Consider the following 27,781-nt stretch of genomic DNA (forward strand, 5'->3'; position numbering starts at 1 on the left):
TCTGAGCATGAATTAATCGTTTTAAATGTATCTTATGACGCATTTGAATAGCTGAATAGGAATAATGGGAATGAAAGGAAGGAGATAAGGCGTTTTGTAGAGGGATGGGCAATACGAGACGAGCTCGTATTAGCTGTTGAAGGGAATGAAACAGTGAATAATATATTTATATTAGGAGATATTATTTAAAAGTCAAGAATTATATGCAGAATATGTTTGGCAGGATTTTATTACTTATGTAAACTTTGGGCTGCATATAAAGTTTACATTTTCTTGGGTGGATCATATGAAACATTTCTACTTAGTTTTTCATACATAGATGAGAGTAAATTTATCACCTTAATGGAAAGAGAATAGGCCTTTCAAATAGCTTGAACTCAAAAGCTACTGAGAATTGAAGAAGTTCTCGGGCAAGCAGCAGTAAATTGCGTTGCGAACCTTAAACAATTAAAACCTTTTTTCCCCAAAACTTTCCGTTGATTGGTGGAATATTGTCTATTGTATGTGTAGATATCATATTAGCATCTAGTCACATATTTGTAAAATGTTGATGATGTTCGGGAGCTTCTTGCTACAAATTGAAATTGTGTCTTTCACTTCTCATTCACTAAACATTTCCTATTACTTCTTTTCCCCCTTCTCAGGTATAGCCGGACCCGTTATCATCAATCCTCTTCGCTGGGAAAAAATTCAAACGAGGGACACACATTTGTGGCGAGGATTTTCAACCATCGGCCCGGCATACTACGAGGGAGAGGAAGCCGTTCGCGTTGACGTCATTGCAAACTGCCCACGTGACACAAATCGTCCCGAGGCGATCGCAATTGGTGGCTGGGTCTGTCGTTGGGGCGGTGCGTGAAGCGACGACGCTGCGCGGATGAGCACCACGCCATCGTGACACAGCTCCAGGGCCCCATAATGTGGTGCTAGGAATGCTTCAGAGTTTATGTGCCTCCCTCACCTCTCCCTCTTCTCCTCTCCATCAGCTCCCCCCGCTCCCCTTCCTACTCCACTCCCTCCACGTCCGTTGTCCCTCAACCATTCTCTCCGTCATTTGGGTCGGCAACTCCTCCTGCACGGTAACTGAGGGTACTTAGCTCCGGCCGTAGGATTCTGTGCTCCTCCAATCGCGAACCCGTGCGAGGTCTATTGTTGTCGACAGTGCACCCGCAGTTACAGAGTAATTATTTCAATTCCTCCATATCCCTCGTTCCTCGCGTGCGATGAATAGCGTTGGTGCTATTACTCTGAACACTCAAATTTATTCCTGAATATTCTGAAGTCTCAGAAATCAGCAGCACGGGAGTTATCTCTCGGTAGCCGTTGTGAGATTTGACACGTCTTGCTAATGCTTTGAGTTTAGTTGGTGATTACTGACCTAGGTGGCATACAGTCACTTAACGCTTTGAAATTGTGGAAGATTGTCCGTAGGGAAGTGGACTTATGAAAGCGTGCCACTTGCTTCAAAGCTGCCTTCCTTTTTTTATTTTGTAAATAAATCAATTCAGAAATGAACGAACCACTACACGTCGAGGGCAGGGATGGAGAGGGTTAGGGTGTATTTTGTTGCACCTGTTTCGTTTTCGTTAAATCGGACGTTTATTACCTTATAGCAGGCAACGGTTAATGAATCTTGGTTGTAATACTCGAAACTGGTTATACCTGCATTTGGAACTACTGCTTTGAGGTTTTATGGTATGGAAATCAAAAAAAGGCAAGATTGACAAGCTGATTCTTCGTTCGGAGTTTAAAATGCTAGTTTTATTGTGTGTTCCCTTGTGTCTGTGTTTGTGAATTCTTCACGGTGTCCCCGAATTTCGAATATATTTGTGTTTAGGCTGACAAACATTTGTTGAATTTATTTGAGGAATTGAATCTGGGCCCTGAATTGCCTACATACGAAGAGTGACACGTGCGAGTCTATTCTCGTTCCCTCGTGTGTGCTGTGCCGTGTGTGTGATTGGTTATGCCCTCTGCCGTTGAAGCTCTTTCATAGAAAAATATGGCTGCTTGGGATACTCGCCCCTTGCTTCCGGTCCTGGCCACCGTGGTGACAATGGCGCTGATATTTCATCAGAGTTGCAGAGCTTTGGAGTTAGGTGAGTGTATTTTTTCTTTGCTCTTCGTACATGACAGCGGTTGTTTATCCCGATTCATGATTTTGAATAATTGATTAAATATTATATACGCTTTAAAAAGTTAATTCATACTCCTTTTACGTTAATCGTATCGATTTTATCGTAAACACAAACTTTTATTGAAACGGTTAAGAAACATTCGATATTTAATGCCCATTTCATTTATTGATTTTTAGGTTATACAAGATTCAAATCATGTAAATATCAAATTTTGAAAGATTTCTTTCCCAAAATACATATTAAGTCGTGATAAATCTCAATAATATTATGTCAGTTCAGTAAATTAAAATGGTGAGTATCATATTCTTAAATATAAACTATAGAATATATTTTCAAATATTTTGCATAAATATTGTAAATTTCTAAACATTCTTACTGTTAAAATGTGTTAAATCACTTTTAATCACATATTTACTTTATGTGCATTTGAAAAATATCGTTCCTATAATTAGTGCCAATTTTGGAGAAGAAAAATAAACATTATCATTTGTTTGTTTTATTTACTAGCATATTGCATCTAAAACTTGAAAGGGACCTTTTTTTTGAAAATTAAAATGTGATTCACCGGTATTTTATTCAATGAAACTATTTCTACGGTGGGAGCGGGCCATTTCGCCGTAACTTCAGGCTCTGATATGAAGAAGGCCAGAAGCTCGTAAGAAGCACGCTAGAAGTAGAAGCACGTAAAAGGACACTCACAACTCTCTGAGATGTGAGTGTCCTTTTACGCGTTTCTATTTATATTTTTGTGCTCTAATGTGCCGTCCAAATGTCATCTTATACATATGTACACACACATACATACACACTGCACACACACACATATGCACACAAATACACGGTAATTGACGAAAATTACTAAACGGTTCAACGACGAAAACATATATCCCTCCAGTAAACCTAAGGTCTTCAGTTTGATTCTCAAACCTGGAGTTTTTTTCTGCTTTAATCCTTGGAGTTCCTTGGATTCAAAGCGCATTTAGCACCAGAATTCTGGAAAATCTTAACGATAATCTATTGCAGCTGTCGTAGGAATAAATGATACCCAACTCTGGTGTCCACTATGCATGAAAACTAGTGAGTAGGATTAGACAGAAATCGTGGAGTATTCATTATCTTGTAAAATCTCGGCCAAACATCAGGGTAGTAGCGGTTTACTGCGCACTGCATTCCTGCTCAACCAAGTATGAAAAGGACGGAATATAGTAGTTTGACGAGTGTAAGGGAGGTCTAGTGCTACATAAACTGGTGAGTGCGGTCGATTGCTCTTGGTTCTGGCCGAGCGTCTAGTATTTGAATGTGGCGCATTCGGCCGAATCATGAGGAATTGGTGAAAGTAAAACGGCCATCGGTCACGTTTACTGGATAGGATACTTACGTCACTCACATTTAATAGACTTCCGTTATGAGTGCCCAAGCACGCAAGGCGACGATACAAATATCATGGAGTTCATGTAAAATCTTGGGAACTCTGGCCGATTATACGTGCAGGATACTTCAAGCCGCGGTGGCAACGGGAACGAATGACGAAATTAATGTTTTTTTGTCAGGGAAAGGGAATATGTATTTGATATATTACTCCATTGATCAACTTGGCAGATTGAACCAAACATATGCAGGTAGATGAGCTATTTAATTTCCTCATAGTAAAGGACTAGATTGTTAGTTTTGATTGGTGCAGAAGAGTTCCAACCAAAACTCATAGAATAGAATGGGGTTAATACAGGAAGCAGGACCCTCTGCCATTCGTTCAAAGGGAAATCACAAATATATAACATAAGGAATTATAATTTAAATTTTACTATATGAAATTTTCCTGTAAAGAATACATATATAATAAACAAGTTTTCACCTTAAATTTGGGTATCACCGGTATGTATTGTTTTTCAATTGTATCTATGGAATGTAATTCTGGCCACTATGACACTCGGCCCGGAGGAATTACAGGTAATTTTAGAGCCATTAGGTGAGATAAAAGGAAATCAGGAATTTCTGTGGCCAGTGATTTAAAGTAATCCCCTAGGGAGGGAGAGAGACCCAGCGAAGAGTAACAGTGTAATTAAAAAGAAGGCAGGAAGACACGCATTGAACACGGAAGGAAGTGAATGATGACATATTATTAGTGGAAATAAAAGCTGAAGCAATCTTAGCGGGGAAAATGTTGACAGAGTGTGCGATCCGTTAGAGGACATCATTGCGGGTATTTCAGGAGGGAAATATTTGATCATTATGGGAGATCGGAACGCGATGGTAGACGAAGGAATAGTGAGATGGGGGACTAAAGGTTAGGATCAGGAAATGACCGTAGGGGGAAAGCATTTGAGTTCTCCAGGAGACGCGGTTTAATCATCATCAACACGTGGTTTAGACGCCACAAAAGGCGTAGGTACACGTGGAATATTCCCTGAATTTCAGGGAGATGTTATTTATCCTATACTGTAGTTGGAAATAGATTTAGGAACAGGGTGATTAATTCGCACAGCTTCGCGGGAGTGTATTTGGATTCAGATCATAATTGAGCAAAAATAAATGCAATCTCTGATGCCAAAAGAAAAAATAATAAAGAAAAATGAGGAAAATAAATGTAGAAGCATTAACCGGAGGGAAAAGGTAGTACTAGGTTGCGATAAAAAATAATGTGTGTGGACAGAGAGACTGGTACAAAAATGATAGAAGAGAAAGTAACAAATAACGATTATTGGAAGCTGCAAATAAAACTATAGGAACATTTAATTGCTAAAGAAAAAGAAAACTAGGTATCACAGGCAATAAGATTAGGATTATAAATGAGAGAAGAAAATGGAGGAACTTAACTCATAAAAAAGGAACAGGAAGTTCAAATAGATTGATAATGAACTGAAGCGAGAAACTAAGAGAGCGACAGAACAGTGGTGAAAGACTCAATTCGAGGATATGGAGAGTTTATAAATGATGTAAATAATGGAAAGAATGTTCAGAAAAGTGATGACAATATCACGAAGTTAGAAAGAGGATCCGTATACATCAATTATTTGGCATAAATATTAATAATTGAACCAGGAATTATTGAAATAAAATGGAAAGAGCACTTATTGAATCTTTATAGTAATGATATTACACCAGAGGTTTTAGGCATGGAAAGAGAATATTTGTAGATTTGATTACTTAGATCCAGGCATTCTAGATAGCTGAATTGAAATGGCCTTCAGTGCATTGAAATAAAATGAGGCTATGGGGATTTTGTGTTTCTTGAGAAATGTTAGACAGCCTTAGGTGAGGGTGATAAAAAATGATTTGATTTCGTATGCAGCTGAAGTGGTTCTTAGTATTATCAGTAAATTGACGGAGAGGAGTTAAATATATGTAGCTAACGTAGGAGGACATGAGAAGGATAAAAAGGTTAGGCCTAGATGATTTCACAATGAGGAGGAAATTGATGATAGCGGCTTTGATTGTGGATGCTAAGATAAGAGCGGTGAAAAATTTTTAATTGGGCGTGGTTTTGTACGGCGTTGGCACATCATCTTTGAAGAATGATGATAGTCTTGAAATGGAGGCTTTTTAAATTTGAATGTGGTAAAGGAATAGCGAAAATAGACTAAAGAGAAACCAGACGAATACTAGGCATGGAGGGAGAGAAGGAAGAGTTTTTGAATTAAATCCAAAGAATGCAAGAATTACAAATGCAGAGCATTTTGATTGGCAAAGAGATGTTAAAAACTCAGTAATAGGAGAGAACGTGAGGCAGCGAAGGTTGGAGTGGTGAAAAGGATGGACGGATTGGACAGAATAAATGAGCTGAAATATACATACACATGCGTTATTACTGAAAGTTTTACAGTATTATTCGGTGTCAATTTCTCTCGCTTTAGGCGGGGCTTAGCAATCAATGTGACGGTGTTGAGTTGTGTGCCATCCAAAACCTCTCCTTAACGTTAGATCACAAAATAATAATATTGAATAAAAACTGGGACTATTTCAACTTTACGCAATCCAATGTATGATACCATTTTAGGTAGCTGCTAAGGATATTCGAACATTAGCATTTGTGACACATTCTAATTTTGAATCCATGTGACATTTTTGTCGATAATTTAAATATATTGCTTACATTTATAATTTTTAATTTTTTACATTTTAATTATAATTGAGTTTAATGAACACGCGTAATTTTAATTTTATCCATCCGAAATGATGTTTGTGTGGTAACCTCATACATATTCATTTTTTCTGAATATCTTTGAGCAATCAAGCAAGGGCCAGGATAAGAGCTCACGTATGCAATGACAGAATTGCAGTGGTACCTTACGATTACTGGTAGAGATAAAGAGAGGAATATCTCTATCTGCTACCCTCAGCTACCGGGGCAAAATATTTCCGATTTCCACGAAAGTTTTTCCTGCAGGGAGAACGTCCGAATAACTGCTTAAAGTATTCATAATGAAAGCAATAAAAGGCATGCGCTCTCAATGACATTTACTCCTTGCATGTGCAAATGACGGTGTGCCAAATGCACGATTGGGCCCTAACCGTGGAGAGAGGCGTACGTGCCTTGAGCGCACTTTGCGCCAGCGGCAAGCCACGACGGCCAATATGGGTCGTGAAATAAATGGAAACAACCACTGCTCTTCTGGGATGCCGTGGTTACTTCCAAAACTCAGCTTTTACCTCCGGAATTATTAAATGGATTGTGCTACCGGATTTTGCTCCTAATGCCGCATTTCCTTCTAGATAAACATTCAGGAAGATAGGGAGCATTGATTAAAATTGTTTTCACCAACTATGAACGTGAACTCCAATTATTAGTTAATCAAATAATGTATTCATTCCCTCTCTTAATTCTATGCTTGCATTGATGATACCTCATTTGACCAATTATTAAATACTCATATTCAGCAATACACTAATGGTTAGTTTACACATTGTAAAGATAGAGTGAATTTTGGAATCCAGTACCAATATTCTGCTCTTTTTTCTAGGCTATACCAATGAGAAAACATAAAATAACCACTTTCTCGCTTTAAATAAAAAAATTAAAGAAAATTTATTTTGGATAATCAGCAGGCTTTAATGGGAGAAGATTAATGAGAAGGGTGGGAATAATTAGTTTTGAATTATATTTACCATAGCAAGAAATTTCTATGCAATTTACTATGCAAGAAATTTCAATTTTTTCTTCCTCCACCGAGATCCAAAATTAATCGAGGTGATTCATTCATTGTGCATCCATCTCATCTACGACTGTTAAGCTTGACTTGGGTTGTTCCCAGAGTTTCATAAGTGAATTTCAATTACCAGTATTTTGATGATGCTTCTAATCTGGAATGAAAATTTCGAGAAGTAAGTAATTTCACGTCATTGTACTGCTGTTACTGTACGAATATTTCTGTTTTCCCCATTTTTTATATTATTCACTAAATCCACTATCTTTTAATTCTTTTAGTTTTTGTAATTTTATTTTTGCTATTCTACGATCCAAAATTCTTCCATTGTTACCAGACGACCAAAAATATCCTCTTCGTCTTGCTCCGAGAGATTCAAGATCTCCCTGAACAAGTCACGCTGTGTTTAATTCTGAAGAGGAGTCAGTAGTCGTAGACTACTATTAGACTACCTGGTGTGCTGACACCTTTGTCATGTGTTGTTCTTAATGAATAATTTTCCACACCATGTCGTTTCTAAGATCAGTCTCTTTTATGATAATTTGGATGGCTTCTCTACGGCCTAATAGAATAAAGTCCTCCACTATCTTCACTGTGGCTGCATCGTCCGTTGGTGATGGTTTTCCACTTCTTGGATCGTCTGTGAGGGACATGTGGCCAGGTTGAAAATTCCTTTTCCCCATCTGAACTATGTCATACGACGGGCTACCATTTACATGAGCAGCCATCTTTTCGGCCCAGTAGATTTTCGGGCACTTAAACCTTTCAAATGAAGTAACTTTAATCACACAGCGATCCTGTATATTTTCTATACTCTGAGGCACTCCAATCTACGGCTTCCTGAAAAAAAACAACATTAGTGTTTGTAATTTACAACATTATGTGCATAAGGATCTATTAATATGCAAAGTAAATTTTATCCAGATATCTCGGCTACGTCTTAGAAATGGTTAAATCCCTACGATACCCCCTTATATATTTGATCTAATTGAACAATAAATACTTTCATTACTACTTTTATAGCGTAAAAGAACCCACCAAGCCAAACTGAACCAAAACTGGTAGAAAAATAGTCGTGAAAGTCTTCTTTGCTAAAGTTTATTTTTCTTGAGGTCACAATTGCATATACAGGATGCCCTTTAAGGTGTACTGACCTGAAGTATTTATTTCAACAGCTAAAAAAATGCACGTGTAACATGATTTTAATTTAAATATGAATATTAATCGGTAGATAATAGGGTATAGCTTGCGAAGAAGAGGTGTTTCATGATATGTATCATTACAACCAAGCAAACGCCAAAACTCTTCGTTTTGAAGTTACTTAACTCTGTCCGCAAGCATTTAATTTTTGACAAGGTTTACTTGGTGGCAAAACGTACTCTATTTTGACCCCATTTACTAGAAAGCGAGATGTGCCAGTGCTATTTCACGTTTGAAGACAAAGTACAACAGCTGTAAATATAAATGCCACATTTCCGGGCGAATAAGTATATCATTAATGTTCATTGTTTACCATTAATATGAGTTTATCGAACTGGCTGTTAGCATTAACGATCCTCAGCTGCGGTAAATTTCTTCCAAATTGTAAAATATTTTCGTAAAAGTTTCGTTTGATATTGAACTATTCACTGATAATCAGTGGTCCATTAAAACCAATTACATCATCAAATATTATAAATATGATGCCCTAATAAAATGTTATTTGCACCTCACTTATGATATATTTCTAGTAAAGTCTTGGCTATACAAGGATGATTTAGATCTGAAGGGACCGTGGTATAAAAATAGGTTACTATGAGATAGATAAAATTTAAATGTGAAGTATTAATTTACCAAAGTACTTGAATATGATAGAGAGCAGTGTATAACTTGATCTGAAAAGATTACACTTATATCCTTATCGTTTCTACAGTTTTATAGCACCATATTTTCCGCAATATCCATTCCTCTAATATTCCGTTGAGCTCCTTGTATTTTTCTTTAGACCTTACTTCTTAGTTTTGTACTATATTCAGCCGCAAAAATATGAATGAGTCAAACTTTTCTGTCATCTAGATTCGATTTAAAAAGTCGGTCGGTTAAAGGTTCTACTTTTAAAAATGTCTTATTTCGAGCAAGGGCGTGAAGAAAACTAAGCAGAAGATTCAGATAATATGCCATCGGTCTAACCATTTCAAAATACATATGTATATAGTATACTAAGTAACCTAAAACTTTGGTTCAAACTAAGCTGTTTGAAATATTTTATGTATTTTGCTTTAATGCCATATAAATGCAGTTACTGTCCGACTGTCACAGCATTTAAGTCTAAAATTTCCTTTACTATACATTTGAGTTAATTAAAATTAGTTTGTGTGAAATCTATGCCTCAAATATATTATTTAGCAACGCTGTTTTTTACACAAATTGGTAATATATAACACCATATTTGGGCAAGTCATGACGGAAATTCTTGCTCACAAATTACCCTCGCGTGCTTCACCCTATGCTTCATCGTCCATAATGATATCATGTCTTATTGCATAATTCCTTTCCAATATAATTTCCCTAAATCATCCTTTCTTAAATGTACAACGTTCCACCTATGTACTCTATTTCTAGCTGTTATATATATATTGTTTTGGTAACTTTTAAACATGGTGTTAATTTTATCTAATCACCGATAACGTATACATGTATATTGCACATACAGTGCTCTGTTGAAAGTTCCTTAAATAGCTTTAGCAGAAATGATTTTTCCGGGAAAATATTTAGATTAATACTTCCCCAATGAAGTTTTTCTAACGTCACCAATCGATTACATTATTTTAGACGTCTCCGGTTATGTATCGTATTCTATCGGGCCTCATGAGTGGTTCTCTCTTTTCCTGTGCCTTCTTTCAGTATATCACGCATAATCGTTTTGATTGCAAGGATGCGAGTCATGCTGTCAGTATAGACAACTTATCCTTTATGGCGATCTTAATATAAATTAAAAGTAAACGTTCTATCATCACTGTAGATCTTCGTACCTTCCCTATATCGCTGTAATTATCCGCATCTGAAACTTCCCGCGTTAATTGTACAGATATCGTTATACATACTAGCACCGAAATTCTCTGTCCACTCACGTCTTATGATTGTGCCGAATATTTGTGGTATCTCTTCCTCAATCCTTTCCATGGTTCCATTGTGTGACCTTTGCAACCTTTTACTGCTTCATTAGCGAGGCCACGGCTTAAATGAAAAAAATTCAATGACGTTTAATGTCCCTGTCTGGTTTCATCCCGTCCTCTTCCTCACACAAGCGCCGCACGTGTGCATGCATGTTCGAGCACGTATGGCTGCACTCAGAAGTCGTGACCCTTATTGTTCCGGCATCGGGTTCGACTGTCACACAGGAACGGTTCACGAATTCTAAAATCCGACCGGACGAACCGAAAAACGAGCGGAATGGAATGAAAGGGTGAAGGGGTCGTGGGGAGGAATGAGTCTGAGTGTAGGGGTCTAGAGAGGAGGGCGTCGTAGGGAAAAAGGCGAGCGGAACGCTGACAAAATTTCCTCTCTCTCACACACACAACCCCAATCTCCCCACTGACCTCTCCCGCCCCCCCCACCCACCGACCGGCGGTCGATATGTGATGGCGGGAATGCTTTGTGCGGCGTAACGGTAGGAGCAGCAGTAGTAGTAGTGATCGTCGATGGGAACTGGACAACCATCCCGCTTCAAATTCCTTTTCCTCCGTCTATGTATGAGTGTGTGTATAAATGTGTGTGTGTAATATATATGTATGTATGTATATATGTATGTATATATACTACCTTGATCAAAAATTTCCCGGAATTAATTCAGAAAATTAAAAATACAAGTTTATTCATCTAAATCTATATTGTCCCCTTCAAAGTAATCCCCATCGACTGCAACACACTTATGCCAGCGCTTGATCCAATCCTCGAAACATTTTGTATATTCGGTTTTCGGTATGTCCATCAGTGCTTCCTGCGATTTTTCCATTACTTCCTCTCGGCTGCTAAAACGCGTTCCCCGTAATGGTTTTTTAACTCGATTGAACAGAAAGAAGTCACAGGGAGCCAAATCAGGTGAATTCGGTGGCTGTTGGATGGTATTTGTTGCATTTTTCGTCAAAAAATTACGAATAATGATAGCACTGTGCGACGGTGCGTTATCATGGTGCAAAATCCACGAGTTTTCTGCCCACATTTCTGGTCTCTTTCGGCGAATTGCTTCACGCAAACGTCTCATAACGCCCAAATAATACTCTTTGTTTACTGTCTGGCCTTCTGGCAAAAATTCATGATGCACTACACCGTTGTAATCCATGAAAACCGTCAGCATTGCCTTCTTTTTTGACTGAAAACGACGTGGTTTTTTTGGTCTCGGCTCATTTGGTGAACGCCATTCACTTGCCTGATGTCTGGATTGCGTGTCGTACTCATAAACCCACGTCTCGTCTCCAGTAATGATCCTTTTGATGAATGTGGGATCGGATTCAGCCTCGCAAATCATGTCTTTTGCGACGTCAACACGGTCTCTTTTTTGAATGAAATTAAGGTCTTTTGGCACCAACTTTGCTGCTACACGACGGAAACCCAAATCATTAACCACAATGTCTTGGGCGGATCCATAGGCAATGTTCAAGTCCTCCACTATTTCTCTGATGGTTAATTTGCGGTTATTGACCAACATTTCTTTTACTTTATCAATTTTTTCACCGACTTTCGATGTCGATGGTCTGCCACTGCGTTCATCATCTTCGATTGACTCACGACCACTTCTGAACCGCTCGTGCCACTGGTAAACGACCGTTTTTTTAGAGAATCGTTGCCGAAACACTTTTCCAACATTTCCAACGTCCGTGCGCCACTAAATCCGTTTTTTACGCAAAATTTAATACAAGTTCGTTGTTGCAAATTTAAATCCATTTCTGAAATTGTAAAAAATCGCCAACACACACAGAGATAGATGTACTCTTGGCTACGTAACTTTTGCAAATGTCAAGTTATGACACTAAGATTTAAAGGGAATATCAACAACAGATGTACCAATTTAACAAAAAAACAGAACTCAAATCGGAATGATGGGAGCGCCACACGGTGGTTATTCCTGGAACTTTTTGATTAAGGTAGTATATATATATATATATATATATATATATATGTATGAATGTATATATATATATATATATATATATATATATATGTATGAATGTATATATATATATATGTATATATATATTTATTTATTTATTTATGTATTATGTGTGTATCCATTTTATTTCACCCTTCTTTCGATTTTACGTTGCTCTTGAGTCCTATGCGCACATCATTTCCTTGCTCTCATCTCGGTCAAACAACCGAATTTCATGCTCGTAGCCTTCCACATCGACTCACCGCTTTCACCTTACCCCCCTTGGCCCTGTCTCAAGTCTGAATTTTGAGTCGTTGCTGAGTCTCGGGTCCTCATCGAGATTCCACTGCTCCTCGTACGTCCACTCTAGTTGTCTCTCCTTCTCCTCGAGTCGTACCTACACTCCTGATCTTTCTCTCCCAATTTGCGACCAATTGGAAGCTCCGACTAAACCAGAGCCCATAAAACCTTGGGTCGTCCTTCCGCTCCTGTCTGCCTCTCCACCCTTAATCAATGCCTCTCGCCCCTTCCTTCAGCACATAGATATCTCCTATCCCTTTCCATCGGCTTCTCTCCCCCACTCCCCCAGTTGTTTACTTCTCGCTGTCTAAACAACCCCTATCTTGTTACTTAGGATTCAGCAGCTAATGCTATATCGAGGTCTTCCCTGCCAATTTGCGTGGAGAGATTTATTCCTTATCCTTTTGTTTTTGTAAATGTACTAAAATAATCATTTTAGCTATTTACAAGCTGATAGAACCCCTACTCATATGAAGATCCGCACTCCCTGTAGGCCCTTATACTGTATGCGGTAGGGCAATATTTCATACATACGGCAAAGTTTCATATAATTGTGGAGAAAGTAAAGCTATTATAATTTCATCGTTCATCCAATATTGAACCTTATATTTCTCGAATTAAAATTCACCGAGATTAATTTAATAATAAAAGTGACATGCGAATGTATATTCCTGCAATAAGGCGTGTCTATATGCAGCAGTCCATTTGCACGTACTTCCTCCTATTTTCAGGGTTGGTATTCACATTCATATCCCTAAGCATCTCAGAACCTTTCAATATTTAAACGTGCTTCTATATTATTCTTTATTTGAATCCTTTTTGCTTATGTTTCATCGATAATATTTTTTAACTTTTGGAAAGTAATCATGAATTCTATTTTTTCTGCCATTTCAATTGGTAACTGCTTATAAATCATTGGGATTTGTTGAGCAGCGCCATGATGGTTTAGAGTGCTAACTTTGTATATTAATCTACATTTGTTTTAACGGATCTCAAGTTTGTATTTTTTTAATTCTAACCGCATTGTAAATTAATAAAATGGGAATTATAAAAACTCCAATGTAATATTACATTACTATTTTCATTTCATCTCAGATTATGACTTATAATTTGAGAGCATACCTTGCAATCGTCTGAACGGGTGAGCATTGGTTGCGAGTCCGGCTTCGTGGTGAATATTTCGTGGTCATGTTTAATTTGATAACAAATGAAAGTGGCGGCGTGAAATATCGTATTCGTTGGGGTAAAGGAATAAATTAAAAGAAATCCTACGGCTTACTTCGTGGAAATGAAGTATGGTCCCTAATTCTTGAACTCTCATTTCCTCTCCTTTCTTCCTTATCCTCTTTTTGGATTCCCCACCACTTCGCTCCAGCTCACTCCACCAGAACAGAGGCAACCTTTCCCTCCCTTCACGCACACGCCCTGCTCTCCCGAAAAAACCCTTCACTTGCCTCACGCGTCCTTCCCACCCCCCTCTCTGCCTTCCCCTTTCCCGTTCCTCTCTCACGTCACAGGCACTTCTTTCCTCTCTTTACCCCCCTTCTCCCTGATCGATACACGTGCGTGCCAGCCGCGTGTAGTTGCTCCCTTGTGCTCTTTCAACTCCCTCTCTCTCTCTCCATCCTTGCCCTTCCTCACGCCACCTTACCCCCTCCAAAACCCCCAGCGACCTCCTCCCTGTTTTTTTTTCTTCCCACCCCTCCTCTGCCCCTTCCTTGAGTCCAACTCCACTTCTCCTCCTCCGCCCCTTCCTTGAGTCCAACTCCACTTCTCCTCCTCCGCCCTCTCCACACCTTCCCAATCCCTCCCTCCACCGCCGCCTTTCATATCTCTTTCATCCCAATCCTCCCAGCCCCATTCAAGTTCTCCAACCCGCAGCTCCGCCTCTCCAATCCCCATACCCCGATTCACCTTCCCTCTCCCTACTTCCCTTCTCCTCACTCCTTCCCAGCTTTCCCTTTCTTACCCTCTCTAACCCTCATCCCTATAAAAACTCCCTTAGCGCCCCGCCCCCAGACACACAGGCGCCACCTTATGGCCAATATTTGACTTTCCAAAGGGAATTGCCTGAAAGCCTTCTGTCAAGGCCCTGCACTCTCTTCTCTTGTCAGGAGTTACCTGTTTCCTCATCGGCTATCTCTTTTGTGAGTGTTTGTGTGTGTGTGATTTTGAGGTACCCTTTCGATCCACAGCCTCATCGGTGGTTGAAAAATCTTGGGTTCAGTGTTGGTTGAGGGTATTGCGACTGGTTCGAAGTATCGAATTATGGAAAAGCTGCGGAACGGGGGTGAAATTTGACTTCGGAGAAACTCGTGAAATTATCGATTCCGCGGTCGATGTTTCGGAGGAATATATTTTCTTCATGGTAGTTAGTTACCTCTTTTGCTATTAGCTGGAATTTTATTCTGCGACGAATATTTATTTTGCGTTTCGGTGTTGAGCAGAGTATTTCATCGGCAATACATTGCTGCCATTTGTTGATGCGGACTGATATTCCGTTTTGTGTATATTATTTATTTTCTGATACTCGGGAACTATTTCCTCATTACTGCACAATTGTACAGTGCAGAATATTTTTAATTAAAAACCTCGATTTAAAGGTCAATCATTCTTCCTTATCAAACGCTCGATGCTTATTAAAATTCACCCTAAAGCATTTTTTAAATTTACGGTGATATATCTCCTTTTAACGAACATAATTTCAGTAAAATATAATTCAGCTAATGTAGCAAGAAAACCGTGTTTATTTTGTTCAAATATTATTTTAAATCTTTTTATAGCTTGTACACATCCAATCTTGTAACATCTCCATTTTTATTTGGAAGCTGCACTTATTTTTTAAAAGCAATTGAATGCAGTCAGAAATCTTGAATATAATTTGTAGCTAGTGATGAAATCATGTAAGGTTTACTCTGCTGAGTCAAAGGACTTCAATTGCTTCAATCTTATCGTTACTCTTTGGACAAATTCTTGTTCAATCAAATACACTTCCAGCTGCCTCAATACCTACAGCGATGATATTTATGGTTATGGTGACCATGCACATGGTATTTTTTGCAGGTGAGAGCTTTTCATCCCCTTTCAATTATTTTGGAGTCACAAATAGAATTATCCCCTCCGGTTTTTTCTAGCTCTTTCTTTCAAGGTGTTTGTCAGATTTAATCCGCACAGCCGGTTTTCCTGTCCATGGTGGCCGAACCAAAGCATGCATTCAGTCAACCCCTCAATCCGTCGGAAGGACCGCGTCGGTTGGGATGACATCACCCTAGTCTCTCTCATTCATCTTTCTTCCTCCGAGCACTCTTATTTTGGATTTCCTTCTTTTTCATTCAAGTAGTATGACACTCGCCGACACCCCATGTCTCCCGAATACGCGTGTGCGCCTCCTCGTCTGAGGGTGTGTGCTGCTCAAAGACAAACAAATCCATTGAAATTGTGTTGAAGGATGAATAAACATCCCCGCACGCTTCAAATGGGCTGCTTTTTTCTCTCTCCCTCTTATTTCTCTTCCCCTCCCCTGGTTGAATTCCTCCCCTTGCCAACCATCGCATCTTGTACTTTGTCAGTACGACCCCCTCCGCTCTAGCACATCTTTACGAAGAAGATTAAAAGCAGATGAAAAGAAACGAATACCCAGCGAACTGCTTCATTCGCTATCGTGAATTTTTTTTTCTTTTTTCCAAAAAACTTCGTCCCGTTTCCAAATCCAATATCCCATCGCATCCCGAGTGTTCGTTCCCATAGTGTATAAGATTGTGGGTACGCGCGCAGTCTTTTTGTACCGCCGGGGGAAATCTTTCCCATTTTCCATCTCTCCAGTTCCCTCCCTTCCTCTCACCCCGACTCCGTAACTTCGCCTGCCTCTTGGTATCACGGAAATCCATGGCGCTGATAATAATGGCCAGTTCCCTCCTCACTTGGTGCCCGTCGGGGATGATGAGTGGCAGGCATCACTCTCCGCCAATCTCCACCGCCACCGCCGCCAGTTCGGCCCGCACCCCTTTTGTCTTTGTCGGACCTCGCTCCTGCTTAGCATATGTCACTTTTTTCTCGGGTCGTCGGCTCACTCCAGAGCGGGGTGGGGAAGGCTGGGGTGCGGGGAGGGCAGGGTCCCAGCGGCGAGACGGGACTTTCGATCGCGGGATTTTCGGGAATAGGCACTTTTTTTTTAGAAGAAACGAGAGGGAAGGGACGGAAAAGGAATTAATCACGTGCATACTTGCATGGTTGCTATATTCATTAAAAATCCTACGAAACTTAAAAATGCAAAATAAAAATCAGAACAGGGAAGTAATTCGAATGATTAACGGGGAGTGTTGAGATAGAAAAAAACAAATCCCCAACATTATTAGGGAGATCTCAACAAAATGAAATACCATACCGATGGGTTGATTATTTATGCGAAAATTTCTTGTTACAGATTACATCCACATTTTTGCAACGAAACTTATAGTGCATTATTTGACGAGTTTTGCTTATTTTAGGTCCTATTATATTGATTATGCCATTTATTTATACAGCACGTAATGCTTGCCTTGCCATCCTCGTAGTAGATAACTATTGTGAGGGAAAGTAATGTCTCTTTAAATTTTGTAAAATCAAAAGGAATTTACTATCTTATTGAATGTTCATGATGATATTAATCCTTAAGTGGGACATGAAGCCTGGTAAAAATGGTTTACTTTAAATAGAAATATAGTCTCAGATACCTTTTTCTTTACTTTGCTTACTTACAATACCTTTTTTATGGAAATGATTGATAAATATTTTAGTCTTGTACTTTAACACTGTATTTTTATCATACTGTACACCGGGTTTCGACGTCACTACGGCATTTTCAGGTTAATGCAATCATGACAATACATGAGTGTATATAGTCATTTAATATAGTCACCTGAAGATATAGTTACCTCAAAACGCGTGGCATTGTAATAAAATTAGAGTGGTAAAGTATAAGTCTGCGTAATTTAGAAATTTATAGTATTCGGGTAAAATATCCAGGTTCTTTCTCAAAGAATGATATCTCACTATTTTGGGGAGTCATTAACTTTTTATTTGGTACCAGCTCGTCTTTGATGAAAGGGGAAGTTTGCAAGAAAGATTGCGCATGAAATCATATTCAAAAAACTCAATTACCATCGTCCATGTTAAAATGTAGTTGATTGCCTTTTTATTATCTATCCCCTCTTGACGTTCGTTGTCGGCAGTAATTGGTTTTAGAAGATATTCCAACAACTGATGCCATATCGCACCTAAAATCAATACCGAAAAATCCCATCTCCCCACTCATGAAAACACAAAACCTGCGTCCAAGTTGGTAATGTGATCTATATTCACCCTCTCCACTCGAGTGGTCATGTGAATTCTCAAGTAGGTTTAAAAAAGGATTGAAAAATTTATCTGTAAGTCAATCGATTCGTACATTAGGAAATTTGAGAAGCGTTTCTAATCCATATATGCTCTCTCTTAGGAACTATTTCACGTATTCAGTATTCTCAAGATTTTTCATGCTATGATTAAACTCTTTTTTGAACTATTGTCTTTTATATTTATCGACTCAAGAAGCAGAATCTACTCAATGTATATCGAATAAGTGGATGGATTCTCTTTCATATGTGAAAAGCTAATTATTTTCATGCATTATGAGTCATTCTCCTTGTGACATAAAAGCTACTTTCAATGCTGGGGAGGATTCCTAATTTGTGTTGCATGTTCCTCTTGCTATAGCAGCCCGCTTAGAATTTTTTGCAAGGGACCGACCCTTTTAGTGGTGTATTAAACCCGGTGTTTTTTTCAACTTTACCTTCCCAACTTAAATCTCTCCATCTAGTATATAATTCCTCCCAGAAGCAACCAATTTCATGTAGGTTGCTTTACTACAACAAATGCTTCGCCAAATCCTTCTATGGTGAATAATTAAAGAAATTTTGAAGTACTACAGTAAAATACGAAAGTATCCAGTACATTGATGGCATATTCTACCCTTACCCTGAAATCGTGTTTCAGGCAAGTAGTTGAAAGTTGGTCGCGTTCTCCGTACTAGTTACATTCCCAGGAACTTGCGATCTGATGAACTTTTGATTTTTCTGAGTGATATCGTTTCAAGTACAATTTGTGTCCTGCATGCGATGACACTAATATTACTTAATCTTCAATATAATGGCATAATCCTGACGCATGGTCGTAGTTACATTGCGCGTCCAATCAGTGATCCTTTTGGTTTCTCATTTCTTTGCGTGCTATCTTAAAAGGTAATTAGTGGCTGGACTTTAGATCAAATCATATATTGTATCAGTAAAAATAATTAAAATGTAAGGCGCTTTAGCTTTTGGACAGAAAATTGAATGGACTTGATGATTGATTGGAATAGATACTCTCTTTATAGATCGTAATACCTCTTAGTAGTATTAAAATAACAGTTGGAAAAATCGACTCAAATAGAAATCGAAAACAACGCATTGGTCATAGAATTTTACGAATATATGACTACTCTGGCGTCATCCTAAATATGCGAAGAACAAGGCATGGTTACCTCGCCACCGATTAAAGCACGAGCACCCTACTGAAAAGTATAGGTCGTACGTACTAATGCTAATCTTATCATCAGGTAAGATACCATCACGAAAGACTTGGAGGTGAGGATGGTATTGTGATGTTATTTTTTCAAAGTCTTGGAACTTAATTATATATTTCAGTAAAATTATCCTCGTTATTGAGCGCAGCATTCTAACATACAAAGGATGTTTAAATAGGTGAAGAATTTTGTGTTGCTCCCTTCCCATAATTTTAAGTTGGAGTTTAAAATTATCCAGCGTTAAAAATCTTAAACATGAAAACGCAAAAGATCGAGCCAAACATATAATTTGCTTCGAGGTGATTCTAAAATTTCCCGGTGAGGGTGTTTTTTTAGCTACAGATACTTGCCAAGTAGGTACTAGTCGGAATCTGATCTATTTACTTGAACAAAGAAACAGAGGATATCGCGTCTCTTGCATCGAGAGTTAGGATAAATGCCGAATCGTGAAATTATACCCATTATAAAAGAACGCAATCATTATTCATCACTTTAAGGAACCTTCGAGTGAGAAATGTCTTTATCAGAGAGGCGCGTGGGAATCGCCACTTCTCTCGAATGCACATTAGGGAGTCCGTCTTTCGCCCCGTGGCGTGGTAATAAGATGCGGAATTATTGTGGAAAACGTCCAATTTCGCCCGAATCCTGATGTGAATACATTATCACCCATTCTTCTCTTCCCAAACAATGGGAGAAATGAGGCCCTCTTTTTTTTGTTTGTAACTGTTTAGATGTTCCCTCGGAGTCTAAAAAAATAATGATATTCAGGTGGAGACGGGAGGTGTAATGGCGGAGGGGCGGGAGTGAAAGGGCGTTGGAGTTTGTTTGGGAGTCTTTATTGTTCTCGGCTCACGTGCACGCACACGAAGATGTAGCGAAGACGCGAGAAATTTTTATCACGGCTCTCGCGAGACGTAGCACCCCGAGAGGAGTGGTCGGGGTCCGTGGCAAGAGAGCGGGGCTGGGACGCAGGAATGAGGAGAATGAAGGGAGCATTAGTATAGAGGAAATGTGTGGGTGGAAGTTGGATCAAGAGCAGTTGTGAGCTATAAACGTTATTTATTCTTCAAACTATTTCTTTGGCCTTCGATTCCTTCTATTTTTACGTCAAACCCTAATCAAATATTTATGAACTTAATATGGATTGAGATGTTCCTTACAAAATTATGTAGATTTTAGTTCAACTGGAAATAATAAACGTGTGTTTTCACATATTAAGCTACCAAATTCACTGTAAATATTTGAGACAAAATTAAAACGAATGGTTTTTGTTTCACTTTTTCGCCAAGCATTTGTGCTTGGCATTCCGGCTGGTAGATGAATTATCCAGATGCTGATCCATTTACCACTTAGATGAGCATGAACCTGAAAGTCTGTTTCAGGTGTCTCATGATTTAACCTGGCGGTGATTGTTAGAGCTATGGAATTCAATCATTTCATCTGCTTATTATGATAAGCCGGGACGGGCTTTATTGCACCAAAAGACTTAGCGGAAATAACTCTAAATCAAAAAAAATATGAGGAATTGTCAAAATGTGAATTAAAGCATTAGTTAATTAATTATCGTAGAGTTCAATTGCGTGGACATGTCATTGCTCGTCGTATCTCACAAGCCCTTAATGTATACCTGAGTTTCTCAACCATTTTCTGGTAGTGTCAGCTGGAAATTGGTAATTTTTCTCTTTCGATACCATTATTATTTGACTTAATTGTGCTGCTGTTATCGTGTTATACATATTCATAGAACTTATAAAAGGTATAATATAGTTTTTAAACGGTATTTTAAACAAAAGAATTAGCAATTTATTACATTTTTTTATATTTTGAAATTTATATATATTACAAATTTTTATGATAGGCAAGTCAAGTATTACTGCATATTGTATTTAAAAACTATAGAGTATTTAATTTGCGCCGAGTACATGACGAAGAGGATTAGAACGGGCAGTTAGCGAAAGGTAAAGGTAAAATCACAGTCTACTAATTTAACAGTTCGATTACTCATCGTATGAAAATTCGATTTTAATCTGTTTTGGAAAAAAAAGACAAATTAGTATGTGAATCATTGTGATATGCTTACAATTTCGTTAAGTATTAAAATTTTCTGATTACTCTTGAAAATAGCATTTTTAGTCAGATTGAATAGTTCTCCAAGAGCATTATTGTGTACTGAGTTGACATGGCATCTACCTTTTTACTGTCAAATTACATCTAAATGTGTAATATGATATTAAGTAGTAGGTCTGAGTACCCATTAGGGCCATGATGAATTATTGCGTAAATGGAGGTCGACATGTCCTAAAATATGGGATAACAGATGTATGATGAAGTTTAGAGTCAATCCCGTCATTGTCAGTTTGATAATTCCACAGAATCGGGTATAAACGCCATCCACTACATTTTCAACTGTCATTTTAATTTTCAATTCACCTAATGTAAACTTAATGGAGCTGTTCGCAATGTGATCTGTTAGTAGCATTTATTTTATTTTCACTGAAAAAATTAATGAAATGTAATAGCTACACCGAGCCGCCAAGTCTCTTTTTTCAAAATTATTCTCTTAAAACCGCAAGTGCGTTTAGGTTACGCATGAGTTTTTGATTTCGCAATTAATTCAAGCTTAAATGTCAAACAGGTATCATTTGCTAATTCACATGGTGAGAAAATTCAATTTCCAAAACAGCAAATGGTAACCTCAATCATCTGAATGGCAAATGTTGCTGTTGGAGACTCTAAAGTGAGTAATTACTTGTTTTTTTTCATTTTTTTACCATAGGTTTATTTCCTCACAGATTAGCACAATATATATTTGGCGGGTTTCAATTAATGAAATAAAAATAGAGTGATAAAACCCCTGATATTTCAGTTTTATTTAACTTTAATTTAAATTGCTTAGCATTTCGGGTTTTTCGCTTCTGGGAAATTGAATATAAGGTGGTTAATAAGAATTCACGATACCTTACAATCAAATAATATATCGTATAGTTCTTCTCAAAAACATCATAATTTATGTTGCAAAAAAGCTAAAAACTTTGAAGTTCGGCAATTTTGAAAATTGATCAAATGTTTATGGTTACTTATGAGTCATCTCGTCAAATGTGAGTACTATAAAGTCTGTAGACTGCTGTATATGATTAGCGTTGCCAATCATGTGCCAGACTCATTATGGTAATCGGCTCTTGGCTTCAATGTATCGAAGAGCTCTTCGTAAATATTTTACCCTGGAAAATTATTTCAATCTTCATTGTCTGTCAGCTGGACTAGAGTGGTTATGAAGCGTGGACGAGCAAAATACTAAGCTTTCAGGATAGTAGTTGAATACCAAAGAAAGCGCTGTGAATTGGTCTTCATTGAACCCACAGTTCGATTGTCAGTTGGAATTCGGACGAGGTTCTGTATGGATCGGTGGAAAAGAGCCTCTCACCAAGCGGCGGTTTAAGACTAAACGAAAATAAATCCTTTGGCTTTCGGCTCCTTTCTCGCTCGATTCATTATCTTCAAACGACAGGCCTCAGCGTGCCCATCTTCCAAATCCAGCCTGTGCCCTCTGGGAGCGACTGATTAGATCCAGAGTAGTCAATTTGGTGCGGATGTCCGCGGGTCCGCCCCATAAATTTTTAAATCCGCCGACTCCTTCAAGGAAGCCCAGGGTTATATAAGGTGGCATGGGTGTTGACTCGGTACGACGAATGATTTCAAAGCGGTTGGAGGTCGAAAACCACGTGGGCCCGCGTCGAGGGAAAGAATTGGAACCGTTTGGTGGTGCGGACGGATCCTGCCGCTGGAGGTGAATCACGAATTTAATTTCCGCGTCGGTCCGATGGGAGGGGACTTTCGAGAAACGCGGTAGTGTAGGGTACGAAGAGATGGTGGGGGGAGTGGCGAGGTGGTATGGCGCGGGGTTTTGCTCGTGAATTTAAAAAAATGTAATGGGTGGAGTACGACTCCCTCCTACAACAAAGGCGTCACGATAATCGAGTCTGCGGTTCGGTTAAACCCACAAAAGATCCTTTTTGCCGTCACTCAGACTTTTTTCTTTGTGTATCTGCATGTGTGTGTGTGGGAGGGGTTGATCCGCGGGCACGGGAGATGAAATAAAAGGCGTACGAGGCGTGATGGAGGAACGGTCACGCCCCCTATACACACGCCGTAATTCATCAGTCGCGCCGCGGGGGATCCCGAGGAATGGCGGGAGAGGGTGGGGGGGCAAAATTGGGGGAGGCTGAGGGGAAGGATGTTGGCGGTTGGTGGAAGGCGACTTTGCAAGAGAGTGGGACGGTACCACCTAATCACCAAACCTATTAGTGGGGCGATCTGTTATCCCATTGTCTGAAAGTGCTTTAAGATATATTTTCCTGCTCTGATTGCGTGATTCATTAAAGGAACTGCGCCTGCTGACGTCAACTTATGGCGCCCTCTTAAGACAGGCGTTCCTGCTGCACTGTTGCTCCAAACAATGAGAAGTCATTGAACTACTAGACATTTGAAAATTTCATTACAATAACTATATGGATATATTTTGCGCGACCCTTGGAAAGTCTTTGCTGCAACGGACGTTCCTCCTTGAAATCAAAACTCAAGCGGTGCGACATATGTTATTTTTTGCAAGTAGGGATTTCTTGGATTTTTTATTTTCCTTACACGAAAGGATTTTGGAACATTTAAAATAGGAAAACACTGATTTCTCTCCTATCTGGAAAAAATGTGAAACTGTAGATCCTTTTGTTGATGTTCAGTGGAGATTCTTTGCAACATAATATCAGGGACTACATAATAGATTTTGTAGCGTTTAACAATGGCTTACTTAGTAAAACAGAGCCTGGTTTAATTGTTTCGGTACATTGTCTGCAGTTTAAGTGCATTAAGGAATAATATAATCCTCACGTGACGATCCAAAAAATTGTAATTGTGTTTTATCGGCTGCAATTATCTAGTTACTGGAATTATGTGCATGGTTTAAAAGCGGTATTAGGATTAAAAACAATATAATTTCATCGAGATACACGAAATAATGTCACATAGTGCCTTAATTCCTAAATTAAATGGACTTTCATTTGGTTAATTTCCTTTCTAAGAAATATTAAATTAGAATTAGTTAAATTAGAATTAGTTAAATTAGAATAGAATAAACTTCCTGTGATCGTGTGTCGTACGTTGCAGAAATCCGATTCCATTGGTATGAAGTTTAATAAGAGAATTTCTCTAACTGCAAAATCCAGAAAATATTAATTATGCATGGTATTTGAGAAACCAGCAAATAAATAGTATCTTAAAATTGAGACACTTAAATTTGGAGAATCACTTAGTAACTGATCTTTCCTGATAATTTGGTCGATACAATAGATAATGACGGAACTATTGGAAGCTCAGGCATAATGTCGGTGAATACACCCTAATGGTTTGCTCTACTTCTCGAGCAGTTTTTTCGAAGAAAAAAATGCATTCTTTCGGTAACAATCGGCTGTTGTCCTCGAAAATACTGGCCGTAAAAGAGCGAAACGTTAATATATAAGTTTGAACAGTACTGTCAACATATTCTCCATCGTGCATAATATTTTATTATAATAGAAATTTACAGCTTAATTTGGAATGAAGTTCTCATCTCTCTCGGTTATAACCTTATACGGTGAAATACCATGAAAATATAATGATATTAAGAAGCTGTTGAGTGAGATATTTACAAATGATATATGCGCTACAAATATTCACAGAACAATGCTTGAGATTTTAGTCAATTGACAATTGCGGTAAAATTACACCCTAATCAATAAATATAATAAAGCACCACTATTTTTAAGAATATATTTATATTATCTTACCTTTATATGATATGATGGGAATATTAAATGGTAGGGAGAATGAAATTCTTCGCCGAAGGTATTGCAAAGTTTTGCCGAGTATGAATTGTACTACTTGTCGCGTTTTGGGTGCTTTACGTACAAATTTTTGCATAAAATAGCTTTTTAGCTATTATCTGGTTATTGATCATTGTTTAAATAATAACTTTTAAAGCGAAATATACGATCCCCTATTAAAAAAAACGTTCTGAAATAAAATGTTAACCAGCGGTTTTTCGAAGCGATTGTGCATCAGCCGCTTTACTGAGGGCTATCACTCGTTTTCTAATAAAGCTAACAGGATTATGGATTAAAGGATTTCCCTTCCACCTCAGAGCTTGAAAATTTAATCTAAGCATCCGTGCTGCTCATTCCTCGGTGCGTTCGATCAGAGAGAGGATCGATTGCTCAGTGACTTCCAGAGGAACCCGCAGGGCGCAATAGGTTTCCTGTCGCGGAAGGGTGGGAACTGTTCCCACAATTAACGGCTATCCTCATCTTGCAATACGTCCATTTCCAGCAATGCTCTGATAGGCCCAAAGCAAATCGTGGTAGAGAGAGGGGAGTTGGGGGGGGGGGGAAGAGAGGAACGTAGTCTATTATTGGGTTCGAGCGAGGGTGCGCCGTTCGTCAGAGATATGTGAGCGCCTCCGTCCACTCGTCTGGGATTGATAGTGCGGCCGAAGGGAGGATACCGCCTTCCCTCGCCGAAAGAATAGTGTGTGGCCTAGCCTCTTCCAGAGTGCTGCCGACGCTCTCTGCTACCGACGCCGGCACCGCTTCCGCCGCCGCCGATTCTCGATTCTCATGCCGCCCACGCGGCAGGCAGCGGATTCTCTTGGCAACCGCCCGGGGCTCATAATTATGCCATGGAATTAGTATCCTTCGTCGTCTTCCTTTGACGAAGGCGGTGGGGGCACCCGTGCGCGGGGTTTGCCCAGAGGGATGGGTGGGGCTGGAGAAAAGGAGGCGTGCGTCTCAAAGGGGCTGTGGGTTTGGGGAAAGGGGGAGGGATTGCGGTGCGTGAGGGTAGGGTGGGAAGGGGTCTGGAGGTGGTTGTTGGATTCTGATGAGTGAAAGGGAGGAGAGAGTGGAAGGAGGGTTAGGATGGAGGTTGGATGGAGGTAGTCAAAGAAAGATTTGTAACTTCTGTCTGGGACGGGGGCAAGGAAAACAGTTGACGGAGCACTTCGGGGGAGAGCGCGTGCCCTTAGCAGCCGCGGATTGTAACTAAGCATGTAAACAAGACTTAGACAAAGATGGTGTGAAAAAAATGAGCTTTCTGCGAGTAATTCATGAAAATGCTGTATTCATCAGTTCAAGGGCAATTTAATCCATTCCCCGGGAAATTAGTTTTAAAATAACGTTGCAATGAGTTAGCTGTGTTGAATTATCTCGAAAAAGTTATATTTTTTAATTATAGTTGTTTGACCATTGGCCGTTACGCTCTATATTTATTCAATCTGTTACATTGAAATTATTCTTTGGTACCTTGAATCATAGGCATGGTATACAGGTAGATAAGCTTCAGTAGAGAGAAAAAACCTCGGTTTGAGGTCAAAATAAGTGTACAGGTTTTCAGCAAACCTAATTTGTAGACGTTGAAACTTTAAAGTCATAAAGTAAAAGCCCCAGCATGATGTGTGTACTATTCAAACAATGATTTCTGTCATTTTATAAACGTATTGACATTGGAATATAAACGTATTTAAATATATTTAACCATATTATTTATTGAAAAGAATGAATATTAAATAAGTCGCCCAATCATAGCCGAAATCTTGCAGATTCGATTTTAAATTGCAATTATCAATAAATGTCGCTTAGTTAAGATATTTAATATACGAGGGTGGTCTGAAAAGTTTGAGGCCTCAGAAAAAAATGTCTTGTGTCTTTGTTTTGCATCCTCGTTCTAATACTGCCTTGAGGGTAGGTAAACTTAGATAAGAATTCTTCCACCTTTATCTTTGGATAAGCACATTGTCTTGTAAAGTTCACAATAGTTAGAGCGTTGCGATCATTATCAAATTTTAAAATAGCCAGGTAGAAAATATTTGCATTGTCATTTGCGGCTGCAATCATATTTTGCTTAACTGAATTGCTAAAGTTGGCCTATGTGCTTATAAAGAAGCAGTTTTAATTAATAATATGACGCGATGGTGAGATTTTAGTGCATTTTCATAGTACAATTGACAAAATTGATTTAAACACCAGAACAAAAATGAGAATTTTTATTCTTTATAGTTAATGCTTAGGAATAGATGGATGAGAGTGAATTTTATCAGCATACTATATTAATAACTCATTGTAAATTTTTTTGAAAACCTTGAGCATCATTGAGTCACTTGTAAGAGTAATTTTACTACCGAAATGATGATAATTTAACAACTGTGTGTTGCATTTAAATTTGTGAAACCAGCCTAAATTATTATTTTCATAGTATATTTGCGTAGTGTACGTTTGCGTACAGTAGAATTAGTGTCACAAATATTTTCCTTTGAGGAAAATAATTCTCTAAATAATAAAATAGAAATCTATATTAAAAATCTCATGTAACATCATTTCTAACGAGTTTAGGTTGATCTCTAAGGAGCAGGCAAAGCTTAATGCTACTGCTTCATTCTGGTCTGGGGGATTTCTCGTCTCTTTAGATATGACAT

General features: G+C 38.7%; 1 protein-coding gene across 1 annotated transcript in view; it reads left to right on the forward strand.

Moving 5' to 3' along the window:
- The first annotated feature begins 711 nt into the window (after window positions 1-711).
- The window catches only part of LOC139691101 (discoidin domain-containing receptor 2-like), a 283,388-nt gene continuing 256,318 nt past the window's right edge, over window positions 712-27,781 (forward strand). Inside the window, exon 1 of the mRNA XM_071588869.1 lies at window positions 712-2,099. Coding sequence (XP_071444970.1) covers window positions 2,003-2,099 — 97 coding nt within the window. The 5' untranslated portion in view covers window positions 712-2,002. The remainder of the gene's footprint in view (window positions 2,100-27,781) is intronic.

Source organism: Hetaerina americana, unplaced genomic scaffold (genome assembly GCF_022747635.1).
Source record: "Hetaerina americana unplaced genomic scaffold, ioHetAmer1.1.p SCAF_3, whole genome shotgun sequence".
In the NCBI taxonomy this organism is placed as follows: Eukaryota; Metazoa; Arthropoda; class Insecta; order Odonata; family Calopterygidae; genus Hetaerina; species Hetaerina americana.